General features: G+C 44.2%; 1 protein-coding gene across 1 annotated transcript in view; it reads left to right on the top strand.

Annotated features, from left to right (window-relative positions):
- Positions 1–1,785: 1,785 nt before the first annotated feature.
- BIN1 (bridging integrator 1) overlaps positions 1,786–22,240 on the top strand; it is a gene marked incomplete at its 3' end in the record, with an annotated part of 41,748 nt that continues 21,293 nt past the window's right edge. Inside the window, exons 1-7 of the mRNA XM_009072717.1 lie at positions 1,786–1,815; positions 2,317–2,397; positions 8,923–8,977; positions 9,436–9,530; positions 11,376–11,471; positions 15,247–15,354; positions 18,032–18,124. Of these exons, the coding sequence (XP_009070965.1) occupies positions 1,786–1,815; positions 2,317–2,397; positions 8,923–8,977; positions 9,436–9,530; positions 11,376–11,471; positions 15,247–15,354; positions 18,032–18,124 (558 nt within the window). The remainder of the gene's footprint in view (positions 1,816–2,316; positions 2,398–8,922; positions 8,978–9,435; positions 9,531–11,375; positions 11,472–15,246; positions 15,355–18,031; positions 18,125–22,240) is intronic.

Below are 22,240 nucleotides of genomic sequence, written 5' to 3'. Positions count from 1 at the left end.
TAGCCTAGGGGAGTACAGCTGAACACAGGGCTTTTAAGCAGCATTTTTTAAGGAAGAGGTTCCCCATACCACCTGTTGAGAAACATGAGGCCATACTGAATCCTTCTGTCCTGCTGGCATGGCAGAGGAACAGCCTCAGCAGCAGTGTTACAATGGGATGTCCTCCCCTTCATGGTGTTTGGTGTACAGGACTCTGCCAGTCCAACCAGTATTGTTGCCTCTCTCACCAACAAGCTCTTATGTGCCAAGGGTTGGAGAGGAAGAAGGGAATTTCCGTAGTGTCTATGTCCTGTGGTGTAGACAGGTTTACCAAGCACATTAGGCACTTGTAGCTGCAGTCTTTGTTGCTGTCACTTGAGCTGTAGAAAGTTGTGCTTATAATTCCGGAGATTTTTGATTCAGTTTTTGGTCACAAAGAGGGCAGTCTTCATCTGTGTCCTTTCCCCTCCTTTTGCTGACATTGGAATACCTCAGCAATTTGTGGAGGTGAATAGAAGCTGTTGAACAGAGGGAGAATGAAAAAAACCCAGTGATTCTCTCAGAGACATTTAATCCCAGCCTAAAAAAAGGGGACTTTGGAGCTGAGTGCTGACTGATTTATCATGTCTAGCACTACAGTCAGTTATTGTTGTCAAGGGTGAGATGGGAGTATCTGTGCTTATATGGGGAGAGTGGAATAGAGATTAGCTAAATAGACATAACAAGTGACTTCCACCTCAACAGTATAAAAAGAAGAGAGTGGGCCAGTAGATGCATTGGCAGTTGGACTAGATAATTGTTGTAGGTCCCTTCAAACTAAAAGTACTCTAACCTACATTCTGTTGCATGGTCCTTTTCAATGCCATTCTGGGGACTAGTCATGAACGTCTGATCCTTACTCTGCAGGGGAAAAATTCTCTTTATGTTCTGTGAGAAAATCCACAGGTAGGAAAGGCAGCTTGAGGAAGCTGTTTTGGGTGGCTTTCACAGCTACCTGACAGACCCTGAGAGTGGCTGGTGTGGGGAGAATTACTAGTGGCCTACCTGTAGACCTGATGTCAGTAACAGGACCCTGCTTCTTCCATCTTAATCCCTTTCTCAAAAGAGACTGAACATATGATGGCTGGGATGTGTGGTTAAAGGACTGCTACTGGTGTGCTCAGCAGAGCAAGACATGCTCCAGCTTTCTAGGTTTTCTCCTCTTGCGCAGTCATGCCCTTTCCAGCCAGGGCTACCTTGCTTTTTCAGGTGCTCCCTCAGCATCCTTTCTAGTTCATCTCTGCCTCCCCAAAACATCCTGTGACTGAGGAGTGGGTGGGCTTTTCTCTGGTTTTACTGGCCCTGTGAGACAAGGCACTTTTTTTTTTTTTCATGATCAGGTTTTATTTTTGATTAACAAAGATGATGTAATCGACCTTAACCAGTTACAGTTTACACCCCAGTCTCCCTGCAGGTGGAGTTGCTTGGGGCATGACAAATAGCTGCCACCCTCCTCCACAGATGCAGTTTGCCATCGTTTCTTGTGATGGACCTATTTTCTTGCCCTGAACATGAAATGCTTTTTTGTTCAAAGCCTGGGAATGATTCACTTAACTGCATGGAGAGTGGATTAGGAGAGAAGGGTGATAAGAGAAGTAGTCTGATAAGGATTTTTCACAGGCTGGGGAGGAGCTGTGCTGTGCAGGGAGGTGGTGAAAGGAAAGGGACTGGCTGCTGACACTGTCAGATATGACACTTTGACTGAGTGTCACATAGATTCATGGTGTAAGGTCTCCAGTTGCTCTCAGCAGCCAGCTCTTGCCAAGCATGTGCATAGTGAGAAAAGGTGGAAAAAAGGTAGGGATTCCACTGCTCTAGCCACCTTTTCTCTCTAAGGAGATATCTGCGCAGCTTTGTGTTTGAGGACAGTCCAACTATTCTGAGAGCGGAACTGCACCCTGTGTGGATCAGAAACTAGTGCTAAATTGGGATAAATGTAACCACACAACACAAGGCATATTAGGAATGTGGTTTGTTTCTTGCTGGTTCAGGAGATAAACAACAGGATTGCTATTGCCTTGTCTGCAAAAAGCATTAGACCAGTGAAGGACAAGCCTCAGTTATGCTTTTCAGTACAGTGGAGTGAGTATAAGAGGTCCGAGTTCTTCCTGACTCATCCCTAAGTCCTTTTTCAAACTTGGACTATGTGGAAAAATATTCCAGAAATTCTGAGTGCAAGAGTAATGGGAACTTTTAGCTTTTATTCTTTCAGCCTCGTGAGCAAAAACCTGCAATTGTTTCTTTTCTCTGCTTTGCTGTATCTGTGTTTGAAGTCTCCATTCTTCTGTTTTTCTGCAGGTCCTTCAGAAGCTTGGTAAAGCAGATGAAACTAAAGATGAACAGTTTGAACAGTGTGTGCAGAACTTCAACAAACAGCTGGTAAGATAATTGATATGTAATTGTACCCTAGGTTTCAGTATTGCCTTTCAGTCAACTGCTGAAATATGCAGTTAAAGCCCATTAAATTAAATGGTGACATAGGCCCAATGTGATCCAAAACTTGTAGCTGTTCACTTATGAGAAATTGCACTGTGACTTCTAGTGTCCTATCAGTCAATGAGAGTGTAAGCTGAAAAATAATACTTCTTTTAGACTCAAGTTTAGAAAAAGAAATAGTTCGACCAGAACACTTTCTTCAGTTCACAATTCTGAAATGTAATTTTTCCTACTCAGCTGGAAGCAGAGATAAGAGCAACATCGTGTCTCTGAAGATGGATAGAATGGGAAACAGATTAGAAATAAAAAATAAAATGGAACAAGGCAGTTTCAGTTTCCAAACACAGTGACGGGCAGAAGAGACAAAGAAAGCAAATGGTGAAAAGTGAACATCCTTCCATGGCTAGGAGCTAACCCTGGCTTCCTCCCCATACTTGCACAATCACTGTGTCAGGCCTGAGTCATTGTTCTTTTGCATGTCTGCCTCATCCCTATATTTTAGTGCATAGAAATACTTGAACAATGTGGCAATTTTCCCCCACCCTCCTACAACAGCAGTAGGTTTCTCTCTTGAACTGGGTGTGTTTTGGTTTGGTTTTTATTTATTTATTTTTTTAAATCTAGAGCCTTCCGCCATACAGAGGAGGGGAAAACATCGGTTACCCTGAGGGTCTGCACCCTGGTGCTTGCTGTTAGGGGAAGCATTGTTTGTTTTATGGCATGAAATGTGTGCCACACTATAGCTCAGGTGGTGCTGAAGAAATCTTTTACCCTCTTTGTGCCCTGACACATTTAGGACCTTTTTCTGGAGCTGCTAGCAGCAGCTTCATCGTGTCTGTTCAGACTCAGCAGATGTGGTTGTGTGTTGCAAAATGAGCTGAGAAGGGATTTGCCACAGCTGAATATAATGAAAATCCTTCAGTCTGACTTTGACTTATGTTTAACCAGAGCTGACTGCAGATTCCTGGAGACTAATGCTCATTCTCTTGGCAGCGATAGTAGCTGTTGTTCCAGAAGTTCATGCAACATGTCTGTAAGCATGTCCAGCAATGCTATTGTCTTGTACACAGCGGAATGAATACATTTTGGCTTCATTCTGACAACATGACATTACCAGGTGTGACTTCTTTTGTATAATTTTTGAGTATTGGCAGTTAGGAAATAACCTTCTTAAAGGAGAAATGCCAAAAGCTTTTAATCCAAACTACTAGTTGTGACTGTCTGGGATGGCTTTTCAATTTCCAAAGCCGTGAGTTCCAGTAGTGCACTGAGAAGCATGTTAAAGAAGCACTGCCTTTGTACCCCTTATGACAGACCATGAGCTAAATTCCCCAAATAATTTATCAAAGAAGCTGGAGGCTGCTCTGCATTGCTGCTTAGGGTCTGTTGGTTTTGCTTTGGCCCTCAGTTTCCCTATTACTAAAAGAAATACAAACAATGCCTGTTTTACAGGGTAAACTATAAATGTGAGTTAGCTGGATTGTTAGGATATCCAGGGCTGAGGAGTTACCATGCCAAGCAGACTAGGGAATAAAATTTCAGCTATGTGTGCATATATGCCCACTTGTTTTTGTTTTCTATATGTATGAGATGTGTGTGTAGTATAGTTGTCTGTTAGATTTCTATGACCTTTCATTACAAAGTCTGCTCCAGTGGGAAATATTTAGTCTGAAGGGAAGCTGATTTTTTGCTTCAGGCTGGTAACACAACAGCTCTGCTCCCCTGTGGAACTGGCTGGGGTGTAATCAGGCAGTGGCCTTGTTCACTGCTTGATTAGGGGCTCCTCTGACTCTAATGGCCCTGTTGGGCCACTTTGACACACGTTCCCATGTGTGGGCTGTTGATGAATGGAGAGCAGGTCTAAAAATTACTTACTCATTTTCAACCAAGGCATCTTCTGGTTCTCTCAAATAGTGCTTGAGTGGACATAAAGAAGAGCATTGCTCTTCCCAGCTCTGTGTCCATCAGGTTCATATAAGAGCACCAGTTTGAGATCTCTGAATGGTAGGATCTCTTTGGGTCAGACAGATGGATTTGCTTTGTGACAAATGAGCTGGACATAACCATGCAGCTGTAGGGTTTGCCTGTGTCTCTTGAAGGTTTGACAAGCAGCAGAACTGCATGTCTTGTTACTCTCTCAAGGTAGATTATCTTTGACAATTAACCTCCCCAGTAAGCCTATCTGAATGATTCCCCTCCTTCCCTTTCCAAGTGTCACTTGTGTTCAGGCACCAGCACAAGGATCTATCCTGGATACTGTCCTTGCAGACATGGGAGCCAGAGGCTGCTTGCAAAGGTGCAGCACAGCCCCTGCCTGAGGCATGCCAGGCAAAATCTCACTAAACTCAGTGGAGAGACAGTGTGAGGCTGGTGACAGCCCTTACACCTGACACTGTGGTGTGTTTCTGCCTGGTGGAGCAGCTGGGTTTTGATACCCTTCATGTGATGTCACTTGTGTGGAAATTCTGGGTTGGTTTCCAGTGTTTTACACCAAATGCATGAGAGCCAAGCTGCTGCTGACTTGGGCTGTGTCCATCTCTGCCTGTACCATGCTATGTTCAGCACAGCCTCAGTCTGCAGGGCAGGCAGCGTGGACTTTAGCTTTCATTCTTGCAGCATAGGTTCCCATTACACTCAGTAGCTCAGAGACAGGTTTTGTTTCCAGACAAGAACCCTTCATGCCCAGAAGTTTCCATTTCAGCCCTATGTGGCAAAACAAGATTAGGAGCCTGCCTGGTACTCTGGGAAGGAGCTTCTCACCAGTTGTTCATGCTTTGTGTCTTAACAGCTCAAAAGTTTTACTGAGTGTGGGCTTATCTGGAGCTGTTGTTTCAATGCTTCCCCTCACCCCCCTCCCTATAATTACACAGTCTGCTCTTCCAGCCCTGCATTAATCTAATCTGGAACAGGACACTACCTCCTGCACCTCTCAGGTGTCAAACATCCCTCCTGATCATAGTAATCCTTCCCACTGGAACTGCAAAACCAGAGAGGTTGTGTAAAGGGGTTGCGGTCTAATATTAGGATGAAACAATTTCTTTTGAAGATTGGGGGAAAAGGATTTTAGGAAACCTGTCTACTACTAAGAAACAGATCTATGGAAAATCACATACTTAGCTTGATGAGAGGTATTGTAAATAACAATCTCCTAACAAAACAAGAAAGCACAAAAAGACACCAAACACTCTTGTGTTTTTCTTTCATGGGTCTGTAAGTAATAGGTGGCTCATTAGGTCTTTGGAGAGTGAGAGCTTTCTAGCCTCCTTGTTATAGCACTTCTATTAAATATCCATCTTTCTGTACCTACTGTGCGTCATATTCTGTCTGGTTGTGTTATACCAGGCTTCCCAGAGAAGTCATCTCTGGAGGTGTTCAGAAAACAGGCTGTCCTGGTTTTGGTACTGGTTTAGCGGCCATGGTGGTATTTGGCCAAAATTTGGGCTTGATGATCTTGGAGGTCTTTTCCAGCCTTAATGATTCTATGATTCCTGCAGAATAGTGGCAGTACTTGACAGCTCACTATAGCCTGCTTGAAGAAAGCAGGTGCTGCATGCATGGAAAGCAGTTGTCTTAACATTTCCCCAAGGTTTTGTGGGAAAGTATTCATGCTTAATATAATAAAAAGAAGCCTTTGTAGAGAGGGAGCTGCTTTACTGGTGGGCAAGAAATAAATCAGTGGAAATGCCAAAGAGGGAAGTGGACAGGAACCACAGGTGCCCAGGGCAGCTGAGGAAACTATTCAGGGCAAAACTCTGAACATGGGTCTCTCTTTGGAAATCTTTCTGCTTTGCAGATCTTACAGGCTGTAAAGTCTATACACTCTCCCTGGCAGGCTGAATACTTTAAGAAACTTAGGTAATCCACAGTCACAGGGATCAGCTCCAACTCTGACTTAAACATCAGCAAGAGGTGACTGAGAAAGACCATTCCAGCTGCAGGATGCAGCACCACATATTGGCTGACGTCACATTGCGGCAAAACAAATGGTGTTGAGGATGCCTGGAGGACACAGAAGGCTGGTTGTGCATTGTTGCAATTGCATGCAGCAGTTTTCAGGTGCCGTGGGTTTTTCAGCTGATCTGTCTAAAATTCTTGATTTGACATTTATTTGTGATGCCAGTTTACTGCTCAGAGGAAACTTTGGTCTCCATGGCTTTGGGACTGAGTATCGCGACTTGAGTTCTGACTTTGGCTTATGTGATTTGGTGCTGTGGCAGGACTTGGGCAGGTATGGACTCAATTTTAGAGATGGCTTCTGATTTTAGATGCTGTAATTTTAAATGTTGCAGCTCTAGACATTGCAGTGCCCAAGTGTGTAGCGGGCAAGTTCTGCCAATTAATTTCTGATAACCTCCAAGATGTGTGTTTGAATTTAGTCATTCTTAAACATGATAGAGCTGCAGGATGATAATGTATCCATCAGAGGGATTTTGCATAATATTTTCTTCAGTACCATTTCCTCTTGTGTTCTGATATCTCATCTTGCTGGTTCCAGTTTGTGATTTCTAGCATGGAGCAGACAACACTGCTCTCCTCGAAGACTTTCTTGCTTCCTGCATTGGGAACAAGCAAACACACATTGCAGCTTGATTAAATTGCTAATGGTCAGCTCAGCCTCCCTGATGGCCCTCCATGTGTGTGCTCTTTGGTTACTCTGGCACCTCTTCCTTGGTGGTTTCTGATTGCATTATTAGGAAAGTCTCATCTGCCCATGTTTCCATGTTCACCTTCAGTCAGCAAGCAGCTCTACATTTGTTTGCTCTGTGTTTTAAGAACTCCTAGGACTTTTGCAGCAGATGTGGTCATCATTCCTTTCCTCTTGTACTCTCTCTGGGTCAGTTCCCAATCTTTTTCCTGACTTAGGAGACTTTCTTTTGTAAAACTGACCAGCCATTTCCCATCCTTCGTTTCCTTTGTTGATGGCAGTAGGAAAAGAAGAAATGTGAACTCATCCAGAACTTTCGAGGCATGGAAAAGAAATTGGGCCATGCTGTTGGAAGCAGATGGATTTCTCCACAAAGCTATGCTGTCACTGCCACTTCAACAGCTGGACAGATTTAGCCTCTGCTTAGAGAGCACAGCTGTACTGAGAGGACAAAGGATCACAGCATGAGCTCAGTTGAGGCAAGAGGTGCCTGAGTGATGGGGAGGGCTGATGGGAAACATCTGCTTTTGAAGCCAGTAGCAATGAGGCAGCTGTTGGAGATGTCCTGCAATCTCCTTGTCTCTGGAGTCATCTTCAGCTGTCAAAATTCATTATGCTGGGAGCCCCCCCAATGGGACACAAATTGGGAAAGAGGAGGAATGACATTGGGCTATGAGGTGTGGTGGTCTTTTCTGCATTCTTGTTTTTTACAGCTAATTTGGGGGATAGTGAGGATCCAGTGAGATCCCACAGGGTAAGAGAAATCTTTTTATAACAAAGATCATTGTCTCTCAAACTCTTTTCTGTATTTCTTGCATAGTCCAGAGGTTGCTTGCACAGGTGTCCTCAATGTTTGCTCCTGCCCTTGCTGACATGCTCTGTGGTGGTGTTAGTCATGTCTCAAGCCTTGCTTTTATCTTCATTTCTGTTTGTATAATGTCACTGTCTGTGCTTGGGAGTATTTCCCTGTCTGCTTTGCACCACTGTCAATGACACGGCAAGGTAGAGGGAAGGTGAGCCTGACTATGCTTATCCTAGTGCAGGAGAACAGTCAAATGAGGAGTGCACGTATGTGTGCATGTCTGAAACAACTTGCTGTAAAAATATCTGTGACTCTTTCTAATCTGAGTTCACTCAGTTGTGACATCTGAAGGCTCAAACTGGCAAAACTCAGCCCAGCTTCTGTTGTGATCTTTTGTTTCCTAGTGAGTGAGATCTGCTGCTGGCAGGCCACCTCCACAGTACAACTAAAGATGATTAACTCTGTATTTGCAAGCCTTGCTGCACAGAACAATTTAGCCACAATGTCTGGGCAGATTAGATGTCCCTTGTACCCATGTTACACAGGGTTTGCTGTTCAGTGTGGCAGATAAACTGCTCAAAAAATCAATAAAAAAAATGACTTGCATTTATCTTCAGTATTCCCATAGGTTCCCTTCAGTTCCATTTGTTGCATAGCTAGTGGACGACCCACTAGCCCTTATCGTATAAACTAACTGTTGCCCTTAGGACCCTCTCTAGTTGTCTGTATGAAACGCTAAAACTGGCTCTGCTGGGAAGAGTAAATCACAGCTTTACCCACATCAAGTTACTCAGTACCTTGGTGGTATTGTCGGCTAAACATGCCTGCAGGTCACTGGCTGTGGGCTTACCAAGTCAGAGGGCTGTGTGGAATCCCTGTTAACATCTGTGTTTCATATGATCATAGGACTTGTGTGTAGCCCATCTGCAAGACCAATTTTATTTGATTAGAAATGCTTGACGACTTCTTACACTCACTTTATGTGACAGAATAACTGATGATCTTCTCTTTATGTTCACAGACCGAAGGCACGAGGCTGCAGAAGGACCTCCGAACCTACTTGGCTTCTGTAAAAGGTAAGGTCTGCGTAAGCAGAGGATTGTTTCTCCTCTAGGGCTTACCTACACAGTCACATTTCTGCAGCCATCCCCTTCCTGGTGTTTCCTCAGGTGTGAGCTGTAGGAAAGGTCAGCCTTGTCTGGGGTGGGTATCTTTCAGAATCTTTCAGGACCAGCTGGGATGAAGTGGGGTTGTCCTTTGATGCCAAACAATTGGTTCTGTCATAGCAGATAGACCTTTATATGTTCTGCTATGGGAAGATGAACACAAAGGGTTGGATGCAACTTCATCCTTGGTTCTTTTCTCCTTCTGGTTACTTTCCATCTCTCTGTTAATCAAGGGTCAGACATTAGTAAGGAAGAGCTTAGCATCTGTTATAACCCTCCTGTGTCTCCATTTCTTGGGATGAAGGTTAAACTATGAGGAACACATTATTTCCTTCTGTTTTCTGAAGCAGTTCCCATTTCTTTCGTAGCTATGCATGAGGCCTCCAAGAAGCTGACAGAGTGTTTGCAGGAAGTTTATGAGCCAGATTGGCCTGGGAGAGATGACACAAATAAAATAGCAGAGGTAAGACTTTGTGCAGGATGTGGGGATGTACAGACTTGATCTGTCAGCAGCGATGGGGTTTAGTAGTTGTGTCTGTGCACCACATTTCTTCAGGCATATGACTTTGCAGAAGAATTGGAGACAAATTCAGCATTGGGAAGAAGGGAAAGCTGAAATGATGTGGCCTATGTGTTTGTCTGTGTAGGACACTGTCCCCAGGTGCTTAAATGCTCCACCGAGCCATATACTTATGCCCACAAGCAATTTGTTCCCCCCAAAGTGGCTAAAGGGGGACAGAGGATGGCAAAAGAGACTCAGTAGGGTAAACTGGATGTACTGCTTATATTCTGTGTAAGAGAAAGGGGAAGATAAAGTTGTGGCTAAAGCATGGTCAAAGCAGCCATTGTGTAGCTGCAACAACCCCATACTCACGGCAGTACCATCAGCTGCCTTATGTTAGGTGCTTTCTTGTTTGGTTGAGCCATGTGTCACCCTAACCTGCTTGTCTTCTCATCCCTTGGTGAGGAGATGCCTGTCCGATTTGCCCAGGTGTTTGCTGTGGAGCTTAGGAAGCAGCCTGTCATTTGACAGCTTGGATGCCCCTTGGTATGTGTGGTGGGTCCAGCTGGAGGCAGGCATCCTCTGCCCTCTTGCTCAGCTGTTCTGCTGAGCAGCAGCTGTGGCAGTTTGGCTCTGTGGATCCATTTGCCATGAGACTGCAGCACTGGGCTTATCTGCAACTGTCTATGGCACTGAAGCAGTGGTGAAGGAATAGACAGGAAAGCAGGAGAAGGATTCTTTCCTTCCCCTTCTTTCCCCTGCAGAAAATCTCACCTGAAATAACATCTGCATCTTGCCTAGGAAATAATGACTTCAAAGCAGATGAATCAAATGAAACCTGAACATTTCCAGGTCAATTCTTGCATTGACATGGAAACTTTGTATTAGAAAGAGCTGTTGCAGTAAATAATGGAGCTGAAATAAATTTCAGCTGGTTTGGCTTCATGTTCTCTGTGGGTTTTGTTTCTTCCTGAGCCACTGCTGTGCTTCCTGGGGAATCGACCCTTCGGAGAATTTGAGCCAGAGAGGTCAAAGGGAGCATGAGTCCTGACAACTAACTATAGCTGCTCTTTGGATCTGTAGGAATATTTCCAGCCCTCCACCTTCCCTTTAAAGCATTGTTTATATTTCTCATGCAAAAAGACAGGTGAGATAGAAGTGTTATTCCTGCCAAACAAAAAAGTGGGATTTTTACTTGAATGTTTTAGCCAAGACTCTTTGTTCAAGTGTAAAAACAGGAGAAACGGGCAATTTTCACCTAATCCAAGGTGTTGATAGGAAATTACTGTGCCTGAGATAAGGTCAGGGTAAAGTGTGCACAGCTGAGGGTGGAAGCCTGGGCTGTGACCTCCATCGGACTGTGGATGCAGGTCGTGGCAGGGCTGCTGAAGTAGCTTACTGCTATTATTCATGAGCCTCCAGAAAGCTGTGTTGTTGTGAAAAGCAGAAAATGGTGTCTCATCATGTCAGGTGTCCCATTTTTGTGACTTTAGCCAGCCTGACATTCATTTTCCCTTCCACTGCATGGACTTCAGCTGGCACTGCAGGGAGAAAGACAGGCCTTCAAAGGCACTTTGTCCTTGGAGAAGTCACCTGAATTAGCAGCATTAGGATTTCTACATTTCTGACAAGATCTCTGTTTTTGACTAACTTCTCTGCTCCTTGGTTTTCCAAAGAAATTACTATTTCGTCAGAGCTCTGGGGGACTGAGATTGTTGACTATAGCACTCATGGAGAAAAATAGAAATGTGGATCTCTGTGTTCTTAACTATTAAGAACACAGAGCTCATTACTTTTGCTTTTCAGAACAATGATCTCCTGTGGACGGATTTCCATCAGAAGCTGGTGGATCAAGCACTTCTGACCATGGATACGTACCTTGGCCAATTTCCGGATATAAAAGTAAGATTCTCTTTAAAGCTTTTGATCTAGATAGTCACATCAGATAAAACCTCATAAGATCAATTTCTTGCTTCCCATCATCTTTAGGAGAATGTGTGTGCTGTGCTGCTGCAAGGTCTTCTTTGAGAGCAGCCAAGGTCTTTGCAGCTCTGGGTCATGCAAAAATGTTTTGTTCTACTTTTGGGCTTAAAATGAGAGTGGAAAGATGCTAAAGAGAAAACGTAAGTGTTGAACAGGAGGATCCATAAAATTCCCTATTGCATCAGAGTACAGGTGGGCAGTGTCAGCAATAACTCAGAAGCTCTCAGTCTCTCTTTTTGGTCCTTTTGGCTTTTAACTTCCTTGTAAGAACAAAACGTTGAGGAAGCAGTTAGTGGCAAACATGCTTTACAAGTAGAGGCTGATGTGGAGACAGATTTCTGTGAGTGCCTTGAACTCCTGCTGTGGGTATAACCAATTTTTTTTCAGGGAAGGGGGAATGCTGAATAGGTGTCTTTTGGGGAGAGATCATATCCAAGGACCTGAGTTTGAATGATGTCCTGTGACCTTCCCTTCCCCCACAATTATCTCCTCTCCATTTGTTTTGAGGTTATGCAGGAAATGTCTTCACCATATGGAAGCACTAGTAATGATATCACCATATGGGAAGTATCAGCTTGGCTACTTTCCAGTGGAAACAACCTTTTCCCCACCACATGTCTCCTGAAACGTTTGTCAGTATTTGTTGCTTCAGGAGGATTGTGCTGTATCAAAGGGTGGCAGGTTACATGCTTGGAAAATGAGCCCTGAACAGCAGTGTCCTTGTCTCCTGGTAGTCCTTGTTTTTGCTTCATTTTTCCAGACTCTTCTGCCCCTGGAAGTTTGAAGTGGGGAAGGGTGTTGCTTTCCACCTGCTCAAGGCTGTAGAGCTGATCACTCTGCGTAGTGTGATGCCATGTGCCTCAGGTAGCAGTGGAGAGCCTCGTGCACTGCTTCCTAAGCAGAAGGATTTATTTTGGGCTTGCTGTAGACTCAGACTTTGGCACTGCTTTGGTCCAAATCACATTTTACCAGCCTCGTTGGCTGTGCACTGGGCCACCTCAGAATGTCGCTTTTTTCCAAGTCTTCAAGATTTTTTACTTCTGCCGGGGTCCTGCTGAGGTTTTACAGTGGGATTTTAAAAGAAGTGCAGGACTGGGACCACCCAAATTCCACCAAAACTCAAGGTGTTAGATACTGAGTTCCCATGGATACTTTCTGACTTCCAAATCGGCCACTAAAGTGTTTGTTACTAATGCTTCTTTCTTAGTTTTCAGACGATGCTCTAGAAAAGGGGAATTTTATATTATTGCATAAAAGCAATTTTATTTATAATTCAAGTGATATTTTAAAGAGAGCACTACTCACCTCTGCTTCCCTTCCTAAAACGAGTGAAGATTTGGCTTTCTCTTGGTTTATACAATAAAATACAGATATATTTCACAGGAGTTGGCTATTTGTGTCTGTACTTTTTGGAGTAGGACTCTTGCATAATCTTTATTTCTGAGTGAGTTTTTGATCAATTTTGCAGAGTATATAATAAGAGTCCAGGTCTCTGCAGTGAGCCTAGAGAAGATAAATTATAAACCAAATTTTGAATAGCTGTAGAAGCATCGATTTTCTGTCCTGCACTGAACCTGGTGCCCTACTAGGTTTGAAATCAAATATTAGTACAAGAGCATGTGGTGGCCAGGTGTTTTGTGATGGTTTAGGTTTTCTTTTTTTTTTTAAGGGAGGCTCAAATTAAGATGGATTTGTTGCAAAGTAGTAAACTCTATTGGAGTTCAGCTATTACCTTCAGACAGTGGTGGGTAGCTGCAGCTATCCTAGAGTCATGCAAGGAAGCCCTGCAGCCTTCCAGGTCTGAGCTAAATACCATTACTGCCATCCCAGGCAATGGTGTGATTAGTTGTGACTCCAGGAGTACTCACACGTTGTGTGTCCATACCTTGCAGCATTTCTATGTACTCCAGTAGAAACATGAGGGTGGGGGTTAGAAGGTCGGGAGCTGTGAAAACCAGGAGTGACCTTGTTTGAGAGATGGGTGACATTCATTCAAACTCCCTGGTGAGGTAGCAGGAAATTTTGGAAGTGGGAAAACTCCAGCTATATCTACCAGCCTGCCCTGGGGGAAAAATTGTATCTCTTTAAGTCCGGTATCGGGCTATGTGTTTTATCTGGTGTGTGTTTAAGATGCATTAGCTAGCATCTCAGAGATTGTCATGCTGCTGGAAAACCCCTCCAATACCCTGTATCTGTGCCTGACTGGCAACGTGATGCCTGGGAGGTGTTTTCTAGTGACCTCGACTGTGGGGTGGCTCAGCTTCTTCGTGATTCCTCTCTTGGAGTGAACTGAGCGTTTAGAAATCAGTTTGTGTGTGCGTGTGGCTGAAATCCTGCAGATCTGCTGTGACTCACACAGAACTGCACCAACATTTGCTGAAAGTGCAGAGGAGCATGTGTGGGAGTGCGAACTGGTCCCAGCTGGTCTGGCAGAGAGATCAGCCCTGAGTGCGGTTTTGCAGCTTATCTGCAGGAGTCTGGGGAGAGGAAAGTGCATCTCCCTGCCAAGCGCAGTAGAGGGAGGGATTTTGCTTTTGCAAGTAAATCCCAATGCTGATAACTCATTCTGCACTTTCTATGTCCCTGGGTGCTGTGGTTAATTGGAAACTCTCCTGGCTCCTTGCCATGCCTTTTCACTGCAGTTCTTCAGCCTGTTTCTGGACTGCTGGTCACTGATGCTGGTCCAGGCTCTCTGAGTTGAGTGGGATGTGCTAGGGTCAGGCTGGGAAGCCTGAGGAAAGACCTGTGCTCCAACTCAGATAGCCTGGGGTGTTTGCAGACACTGGGAAGCAAGGGTCTGAGAGAATGGATAGTTCCTGAAACAGGGCAGCCATGTGGACCAGAGTCTCAACAAGGTGCAACTCTGCTGTAGGAGAGAGCCTGAGGCACCTCAGATGTTGAAAGGCAATGAAGGGTCAGGCTACAGGCCTGTCTATCCTGGATTTGTCAGGATGGATGAAAATCAGGATGGATGAAACCATGGATTTGTCGAGACTCCATTCCTGAATGGGAGTCTGGTACACGGTTGACTCCCTCCTTGTGTTTGTTACAGCTTTGGTGTGTCTTGGCGATTGGTGACGCAGTGCTACAGGTTTTCCCTTGTAATTCTCTTGTTTAATAGCTGTGGCTGTGGTCACTTCTGTCTGCAGCTCTTGTCTAGGGGTCTAAAATGCTGTCGTAGGCATATCCTGAACATTTGGACAAGTGCTTTTGCTGTGCTGGCAACAGAAATGCCTTCTTTTGTTGAACTTAATCTTTCAAACTTCCACACAAATTAGGGTTGTGAGCCGGTTAGTCAGAGACTGGCTGCAGCCCTCAGGAAGCCTTGAAAATGACAAAGCAATGCCTGGAGGATGCAGGAACATGGGGAGGCTCAGGAAGCAGTGGAGCTACAGTTCTGAAAACATTAATATCACCCAGAAGTAGGGCCTGTTGTTGGTTGGATGTCTTTGCCTTCCCTATTTGGGTCTATTCTCCTCCGGAGGAGATCCCTCTAGGATGGTGGTTGTCACAGGTGGCTCCCAGGGCCACCTCTCCGGCCAGCCTGTGTGGAGGATCCAGTGGGTGTCTTTGTGTGGGCCAAGCATGGGGTGCTCTGGAAGTTGGGTGAAGAGGGGAGGGTGTTTTTCCTGAGATGTTTTGCAGTTTTGCCTGCTGGGACGATTGGTATGACTCTTTTTTTCATCTTTCTTAGTCTCGTATAGCGAAGCGAGGAAGGAAGCTTGTGGATTATGACAGTGCCAGACACCACTTTGAAGCCCTGCAAACTGCAAAGAAGAAGGATGAAACCAAAATCGCAAAGGTAAAGCAAACAGGAGGATATGCAGCCATCTTTGCACTTTGAGACACCTGCATTTGTCTACTGAGCAGCTTTTAATTGCACCTGTACCTCTTCACTATGTTTTCAAAGAATCAGTTATTGCTGGAAAGGACCTTTAAGATCATTGAGGTGTTGTGAGCTGGTGAGGTTTTGCCTAGGTATTTTCCTTCTCATTTGTTTAGTGCTTTTAGAAGGCAGAATGGCCTTTGTTGGGTTGGTTCCGACTCCTGATCGTCAATCTGCATCTCTTGGTGGCCAAATGCTTAGGCATGGGTTTACTCACATGCCGTAGGACCAGTAACCTCTGGTAGAAAAGCCTGTGTGCCTCTTGGGGAAGCAAAAGCTTGCAATGCCCCAGAAAAAATTTCTAGTTTGTCTGCTGCTTTGTTTCCCCATCTTAGAGCAGTGGCAGGAGTAAGTGTTTGAGTGTTGCTTGAGATTGGTTGTGTTTGTGAAGGCCTCTGATATATGAGGACAGAGACCCATAGGAGTGTGAGTTACAAGTTCTTCAATGGAAATGAGCTCTATGCACACTTGATATGTTCTGTTGTTTATTGGTCAAAATTACTGGATAATAAACATGGCTGAATGCAGAAAACCAAGAGTTTTCTCTTGTCAGGTTTCTTTCATGCCTGTGAATAGCTTGATCCAGGCTTTACTGCCTGACACTCAAGTGAAGGATTTTATTTTTTATGAAATTTATTTTAATTTAAAATAAAATTTACGTATTTTTTTAATGTGGCTGAAGAAAGATCATAGTGCTAACTTTGTTCTAGAGTAGCCACATAGTTTGAATACCTGCCCAGAAAATGAGCTGTGGATTACTCCTGTACCTTAAGTGTATTTGAACCCATGTGCTTCACTGCACAGGACAGTTTTTGATACAACAGAATAGTCCAGAGCTGGGGAGACATCTTTAATTCTCTTCAGTGTGGACTGTGGCACACTGAGACTCTTCAGGGTAGAAGCAGTGCAGGAAAGAAAGAGCCTGGATCTGTATCTTCTAACCAGACTGACAAGAGTTATTGTTCTTTGCTTAGAATTATTTCTGGTAGGGGGAAATGAGAGCTATATGACAGACATTGGTGTTTCTCCTGCATGGAAGAAATTAAGATGCATCTCTCCTGAGGGAAAGATGTGCATTTAATGCACACAGTACTTTTATTGTTAAGCTACAAGTCATCAGTCATCTACTCACTCAGTGAGTGCACTGTGGTTAACCTTGACAGACAAAAGGGGAGAGAGATTGACAGCCCAAGTGTCATTGCATCATTTGTGTGGCAAAGGAAATCTTAGCTCTGTATGCAAGGCATGAGGCCCAGCTGGTTGTGCCTTCAGTTCAAAGCTGTAATTCATTGTGTTTGTGAGTAAGAGCAGAATTTCCCTGGGGCGTGGTGTTTTTATTGGTGCATGCCTGTGGGATCTCTGCTGCAGTGGAAATGGCTTTTGTAGGAACTGATCTGCTCAGGTTGGTACCTCGTGTTCTGTGCCATAGGCTGGCCACCTTTGTCATTGCTGCATTTGCTGTTGCCCCAATGCTCACCTAAGATGATATAACAAGTTTGAAAAAGAAGTGCAGTTTCAAGAGTGAAATGTTGAGTTTTAGAAGTTGGTGATCTGTTCCTTATTCAGCCTGTGCAAGAGTCTTTCAGTCCTTCATCAGATTCTTTTTGTTAGCCAAAACATGCACTGGATCAGATCTTTCCCCCCCCTCTGCTTCAGGCCTTAAGCTCATGCATGGGACAATATGTGACACATTGCACTCTCCTGATTCTGCAAAGGAAGGAGCAGTAAGTCTCAGAAAGTTATGTGTGTATGGTCTTCCCAAGTGGGCAGTTTTCACAGCCCAGCCTGTGATTTGAAATTTGCAATCACAGCTCTGCAGGACTGCGGGCAGCAGTCCTCAGCTGGTGTAGGACAGCTTGCACTCGGCTGATGTAGGAAGTTCACCTCTCTGTTCCTGTGACTGCAGTTTTGCTCGTGTGAGCTCTTAAATAGGGTTGTTCCAGTGTAAGTTACTTTGGAATATGATGTCAGGCCCTAGGAAAGAGAAATCATCGTTCTGACACAGCATACAAGTGGAAACTGACTTTATTGAGGTTTCATTGTATAGTAACAGAAACAGCTAAGTGAATACTTTTAGTGCTATATGGTCTCTTTTTTTTCTTCTCTAATGTATGGATGTTCTTTTTCCACCCAGGCCACTGCCACTTATTGCTAAACTTACAGTTTTGCCATTAAAATAAAGCACTGTGAACTTTCAGCTATTGCATGCAAATAATTATGGTGGTTAATTAATCCTGACCTCTCTTTAAGGAGCTCCCACTTCACAGCCATGCCTTGGAGTAGTGTTGTCTGTGTGCTAGGTCACTAACAACTGTGTGTTGCTCTTCCAGCTGCCTGGCTGGTCTGCAGTATCCAGCCCACACTGGAGCATTAATTACTGCTAAACTTGGCATGCTTCAAAGGATTCGTAACTGATCAGTTCCAGGATGTTTGTTTATTTCTCTCGCCTTGGTGATGCTGGTTTGGCCCAGCCTCTAAATACAGTCTGTGTTGTGATTTTAATTTTTTTATCCTAAAAGATATATGTTTGTGTCTCTCTTGTTCTCTGTTTATTTTTTTTCTCTTTTCACTCAAACATGCTCCCTCCCCCCAGCCTGTTTCGCTGCTTGAGAAAGCCGCTCCTCAGTGGTGTCAAGGGAAGCTACAAGCTCACCTCGTTGCGCAAACTAATCTGCTCCGAAATCAGGTGACTGCTGATCTACCTGGCTCTAACCCTGCATGCGCTATTTTGGGCTCTAGATTGTGCCATGCAAGTAATCTCTAGGCAACGTTCACTCTAGTCCTCACTGTGAAGTGTGTCCTTGATACTCCTGAGCTGCAGTGGACATGTGGAAGTTGCTGACCAGTGAATGAATCTGTGCCTGCCTGATTCATTTCTAGTCAGGTGTGTTAATACTGGACTACTGTTTTGCCCCCCTAAAATGAAATGTGGATGAAGAAAGGCTATGGAATAATGCTGAGACAGAGGGTGATATAGTGCAGTTCTTCCAATTATTGCTTTCTTTTTTCCTCCTAAGAGAAGCAGTCAATTTTTATTGATGCTGTTTCAAAAAAAAAAAAAAAGGAAAAGGAGGAAACACTGAAAAATTAGCTTATGTATTCCTGTTACTGCGTAAAGCCAGAAAAAAAATATAACCTTGCAATTTCTTTGGCTGCTGAGTTAGGTTGCAATATTCTCCTGCAGTATAGTCCAAGTCTCTCAAATGGGCACTGTCCTGGCTCATGGTCTAAGAGAGCCATTTCCAGATACACATATTTTCAATCTGTGTAGGAGCAGAGCTGGCCCCCGACCAGGGTATTTGCACCCTGTGTGATATATTTGAACAGTTCCAGTTGAGGTTATGGTTGTGTCATCTGGCAGAACTTAGGTTATAGAATCTTGAGAGACGTGAGAGCAGCTCAGAGGAACTGCAGAGAATAAAAAATTCAATCCTACTTGCATAGGAGAAGTGTGAATTCTTGATGAAATCTTCCTCTGTGTTTCCCTTGAAACCCCTTCAGGGGTAAGAGGGAGTTGACAGAAGAGAGTGAGAAGAAAATGTTTTGGATGATCAAGGGATAATAAATCATTACCCAGGATGGGAGAGCGCCAGGTACCTGCTCACAAATTCCTGGTGAGCTCATCTGTTCACATTCAAATGCTCCTCCATCTTCACATTCCTGGTCAGTGAATGAATTGCAGTTTAGAAACACTAAATTGCTTTCACCTTATGAAACACCTGGATTTTTCAGTCAGTTTATGACTGCAGATCAGGGAAAAGACTAGACTGCCACATCAGTGAAGCCTGGGGAAAGAACAGCTGTCAGGAGCCCTGCTTAAAATGCAGAGCAAATGGAGGAAATATATGTTCATTCTTGATTGAAGGGAGGACACATGGCAGGCTGCCGGGGGCTTTTCCTAGGGGATCCCTGCTGGCCCAGCTGGGAACAATCTGCACAGTTGTGGTTCTTAACTGGTCTGTTTGACTGGTGGTGTTTCTAAAGAGGACTAAAAAGCAGGTATGAGAAGTTTCTCAAGCCACAAATAAACATATAATAAATCAATCTGTTCTTTGGCATTTTTCCTCTTCTCAGACTGGCTGGGGTGACTGGGAGTAATACCACCACCCACAGATTGCCCAGAGAAGCAGTACCTACAAGTCTCCCCTCATTCATTGCCCTCGGATCTTAGGCTACTGAGAGTCACTCGATAGTTTCTCTGTACTGAGTGACTTTGACCTAAAGCATGTGCAAGAGGCTATGTAGTCTTTCCACCCACTGTGTTGTGGGGGTGTTAATCTCCTAATATATGGCATTAATATTTTCAGTCACCCTAGATATTTTCAGATTTTAAGTCCTTCATTAAGTTTTTTTCTTTTCATTCCTGAACTGAGTAATACTGTTGCCTACTTTAATTTTTTGTTTCTACTTGTGCAAGTATTTGGGATTTTTTTCTTTGTTTTTTTTTTCTTTAATTTTTATTTTGCTTGGAAACTAACAAAAAACCCCCCACCTCAATAAAGAAGATTAGCTTGTGTTCTCCAGCTTGCCTTCACATACATGAGCAGGTAGGAAAAAAAAGGCTTCAGGTTTTACATTTGCGGGACTTCAGGACTGAAGGTGCTAATGACAGTCCTAAATCTCATTAAGCTCTTGATAAAAGTCGGAGGGCTGATGATGCTGCATTTATTTAGAAGCTTCAGAATGTTAAGCCTAAGGAAAAAAAAGTGTTTCCTCTTACCAACAGCTGTGATTCTGTCTCTTCTTGCCTGATGATTTTACAACCTCAATGCAGAAATGGGGTCAGTGAGATTTGTTATTTCTACTCTAAAGCCAAGTCCCTCCTTCCAGTGTGCAAACTGCTGGCTCTTTAGGTCTTTAGCAGATACTACAAAAAACAACACAATGGGTTGGGTTTTTTTTGTGAAGTCTCCTGGGGCAGTTGCCATTGCATACTCTTAGTTACCAATTTTAGTGACTGGGCTTTTTGAAACAAAGGGGAAAATGACTTAGAACAGCAAATTTTTGCCTTCTTACTAAGCTCCCCTGGCATGCTGAATACAGACCAAAAAGCAACATCCTTGTGCTACAGTGATACCAGGACAATATCTCTCTCTGTAGGAGAAAGTCAGCAAGTTGGGCCCTGGGCCATGCTGCCCTTTGGGAAGTAGGTCTGGCTGGGACTGGTGGGGGCTTAGCCCTGGGGGAGGCACCCAGCTTTCCTCCTTACCCCTGCCTCATGGATACCTAAACTGTTTACTGAGCAGTGCTTAATTACCACAGTTCACAGCATAGTCTTTAAAGAAGAATGGCCACCAGACTGGCTGAAAGCACTAGGCTGGACATAGTCAGACACTCATGAGAGGTGAGATGCATGGTAGTAGGATAAATGGTGTGGAGTAATCGCCCCCACCACAATTGAATGGGTTGTACTTGGCACTGAGCCTTGGCTAGGTGGAAGATCAGGAAAGCGTTTGTGTTGTCCAGCTCCTGTTCAAACCTTCCCCCTTTCAGGCAGGGAGAGAGGAAGATTTTCTGATATCACATTTCATGGACTTGGGCATTATGTCCTTCTGCCTCAGTTTTGCATCAGGTTGGCAAGGATGGCAGCTGAAACAGAAAGCACAAGAAATGGTATCAATGGGCCCTGCCTTGAAACCTGTCTCCTCCTTTCCCCACCTTACTACACAAGCTGGCTTTTCCTCTAGCAGGGCTTGGGCCCAGCCGATGTCTGTCTTTGGCTCCGGCTGGAAGCAGTCAGGGCTATCAAGTGTCAGGACCCCTTCTTCCAAGCAAAATAAATCCCACTGGTGAGAAGATCCCTGGGCTGACAAAGGACTGAAGAATTAATCCAATGCTGTACCTGGGAATGAGAGCACTAGCTGAACCACAGGCATTGGATGGATCCCTGATTCCTACAACTACTCTAGAGTGAACGTTGCCTGTTGCTGATTTTGCCTTTTTCTCGGGATGTCACAATAATAATGCATTGCTTTCTAGGTTCTTTGACCTTCTAAACAGGTAAACAAGAGAGGGAAAGAATGTTATTAGTATTCACCATATCTGAAAAACTAGCAACATTCAGTGATGCCTCATCTCCCAGCTGTCTCATCTCCTGGGTTGATTCTGGTTCCAGTATAGTTTGGAAATTAGAATAAGGTAAAGCCAAAGGATGGACTGGGTTTGGGGTATTTTTCTCTTTAAAATGGTTACATTAGAAACATACATTCATAGAGGCATTTTAAGGTAGAATGAGTCTTTGTGATCATTGCCTTTGATTCAGCATGAACTGTGTCTCTGTCTAAATGTTTTTTTGTTTGTTTTGTGCAAACTCCCTTGAAATGTTGGGTTTTTCAGCGAGTGTAGCAGCGAAACGGGAGTTTCTGGGTGGAAGCATCATGGCCCCTTCTCCCCTTTCCTGTTCCTCACAAGGTCTGCTTAGCTTTTGAATACTTCCCAGTTGTGTCTTTTTCTGGGGAAAACTTTCCTTACTAATCTTGAGTACAAAGCCTTAGCCTTGCCTCTGGCAGCAATGAGCAACCCTTTGACAGGTGGAGCTAGCTGGAAAGTAGGAGCTTCTGTGTCTTGCTCATAAGTCAGGAGAGAAATGGAGTGTGTAAGAATCCTGCACAATCCTGTGAGGAACAGGATTCTGAACTGCAAAATATTTTTAATCCATTTCTTCCATCAATCCTATCTTTGCACATGCCTGTCACTCAGGAGCAGTAAGCTGGATTTCTTTAATAAAGCTGGCACAAAAACCATAAAACTTGATTTTGTAGAAGGAATCCAACTGCAGGCTCATAGGGAGATCCAGTTCCTG

Source organism: Acanthisitta chloris, unplaced genomic scaffold (assembly GCF_000695815.1).
Source record: "Acanthisitta chloris isolate BGI_N310 unplaced genomic scaffold, ASM69581v1 scaffold19664, whole genome shotgun sequence".
In the NCBI taxonomy this organism is placed as follows: Eukaryota; Metazoa; Chordata; class Aves; order Passeriformes; family Acanthisittidae; genus Acanthisitta; species Acanthisitta chloris.
Note: the sequence above shows the minus strand (reverse complement) of the source record. Positions and strands in the feature narration are given on the sequence as shown.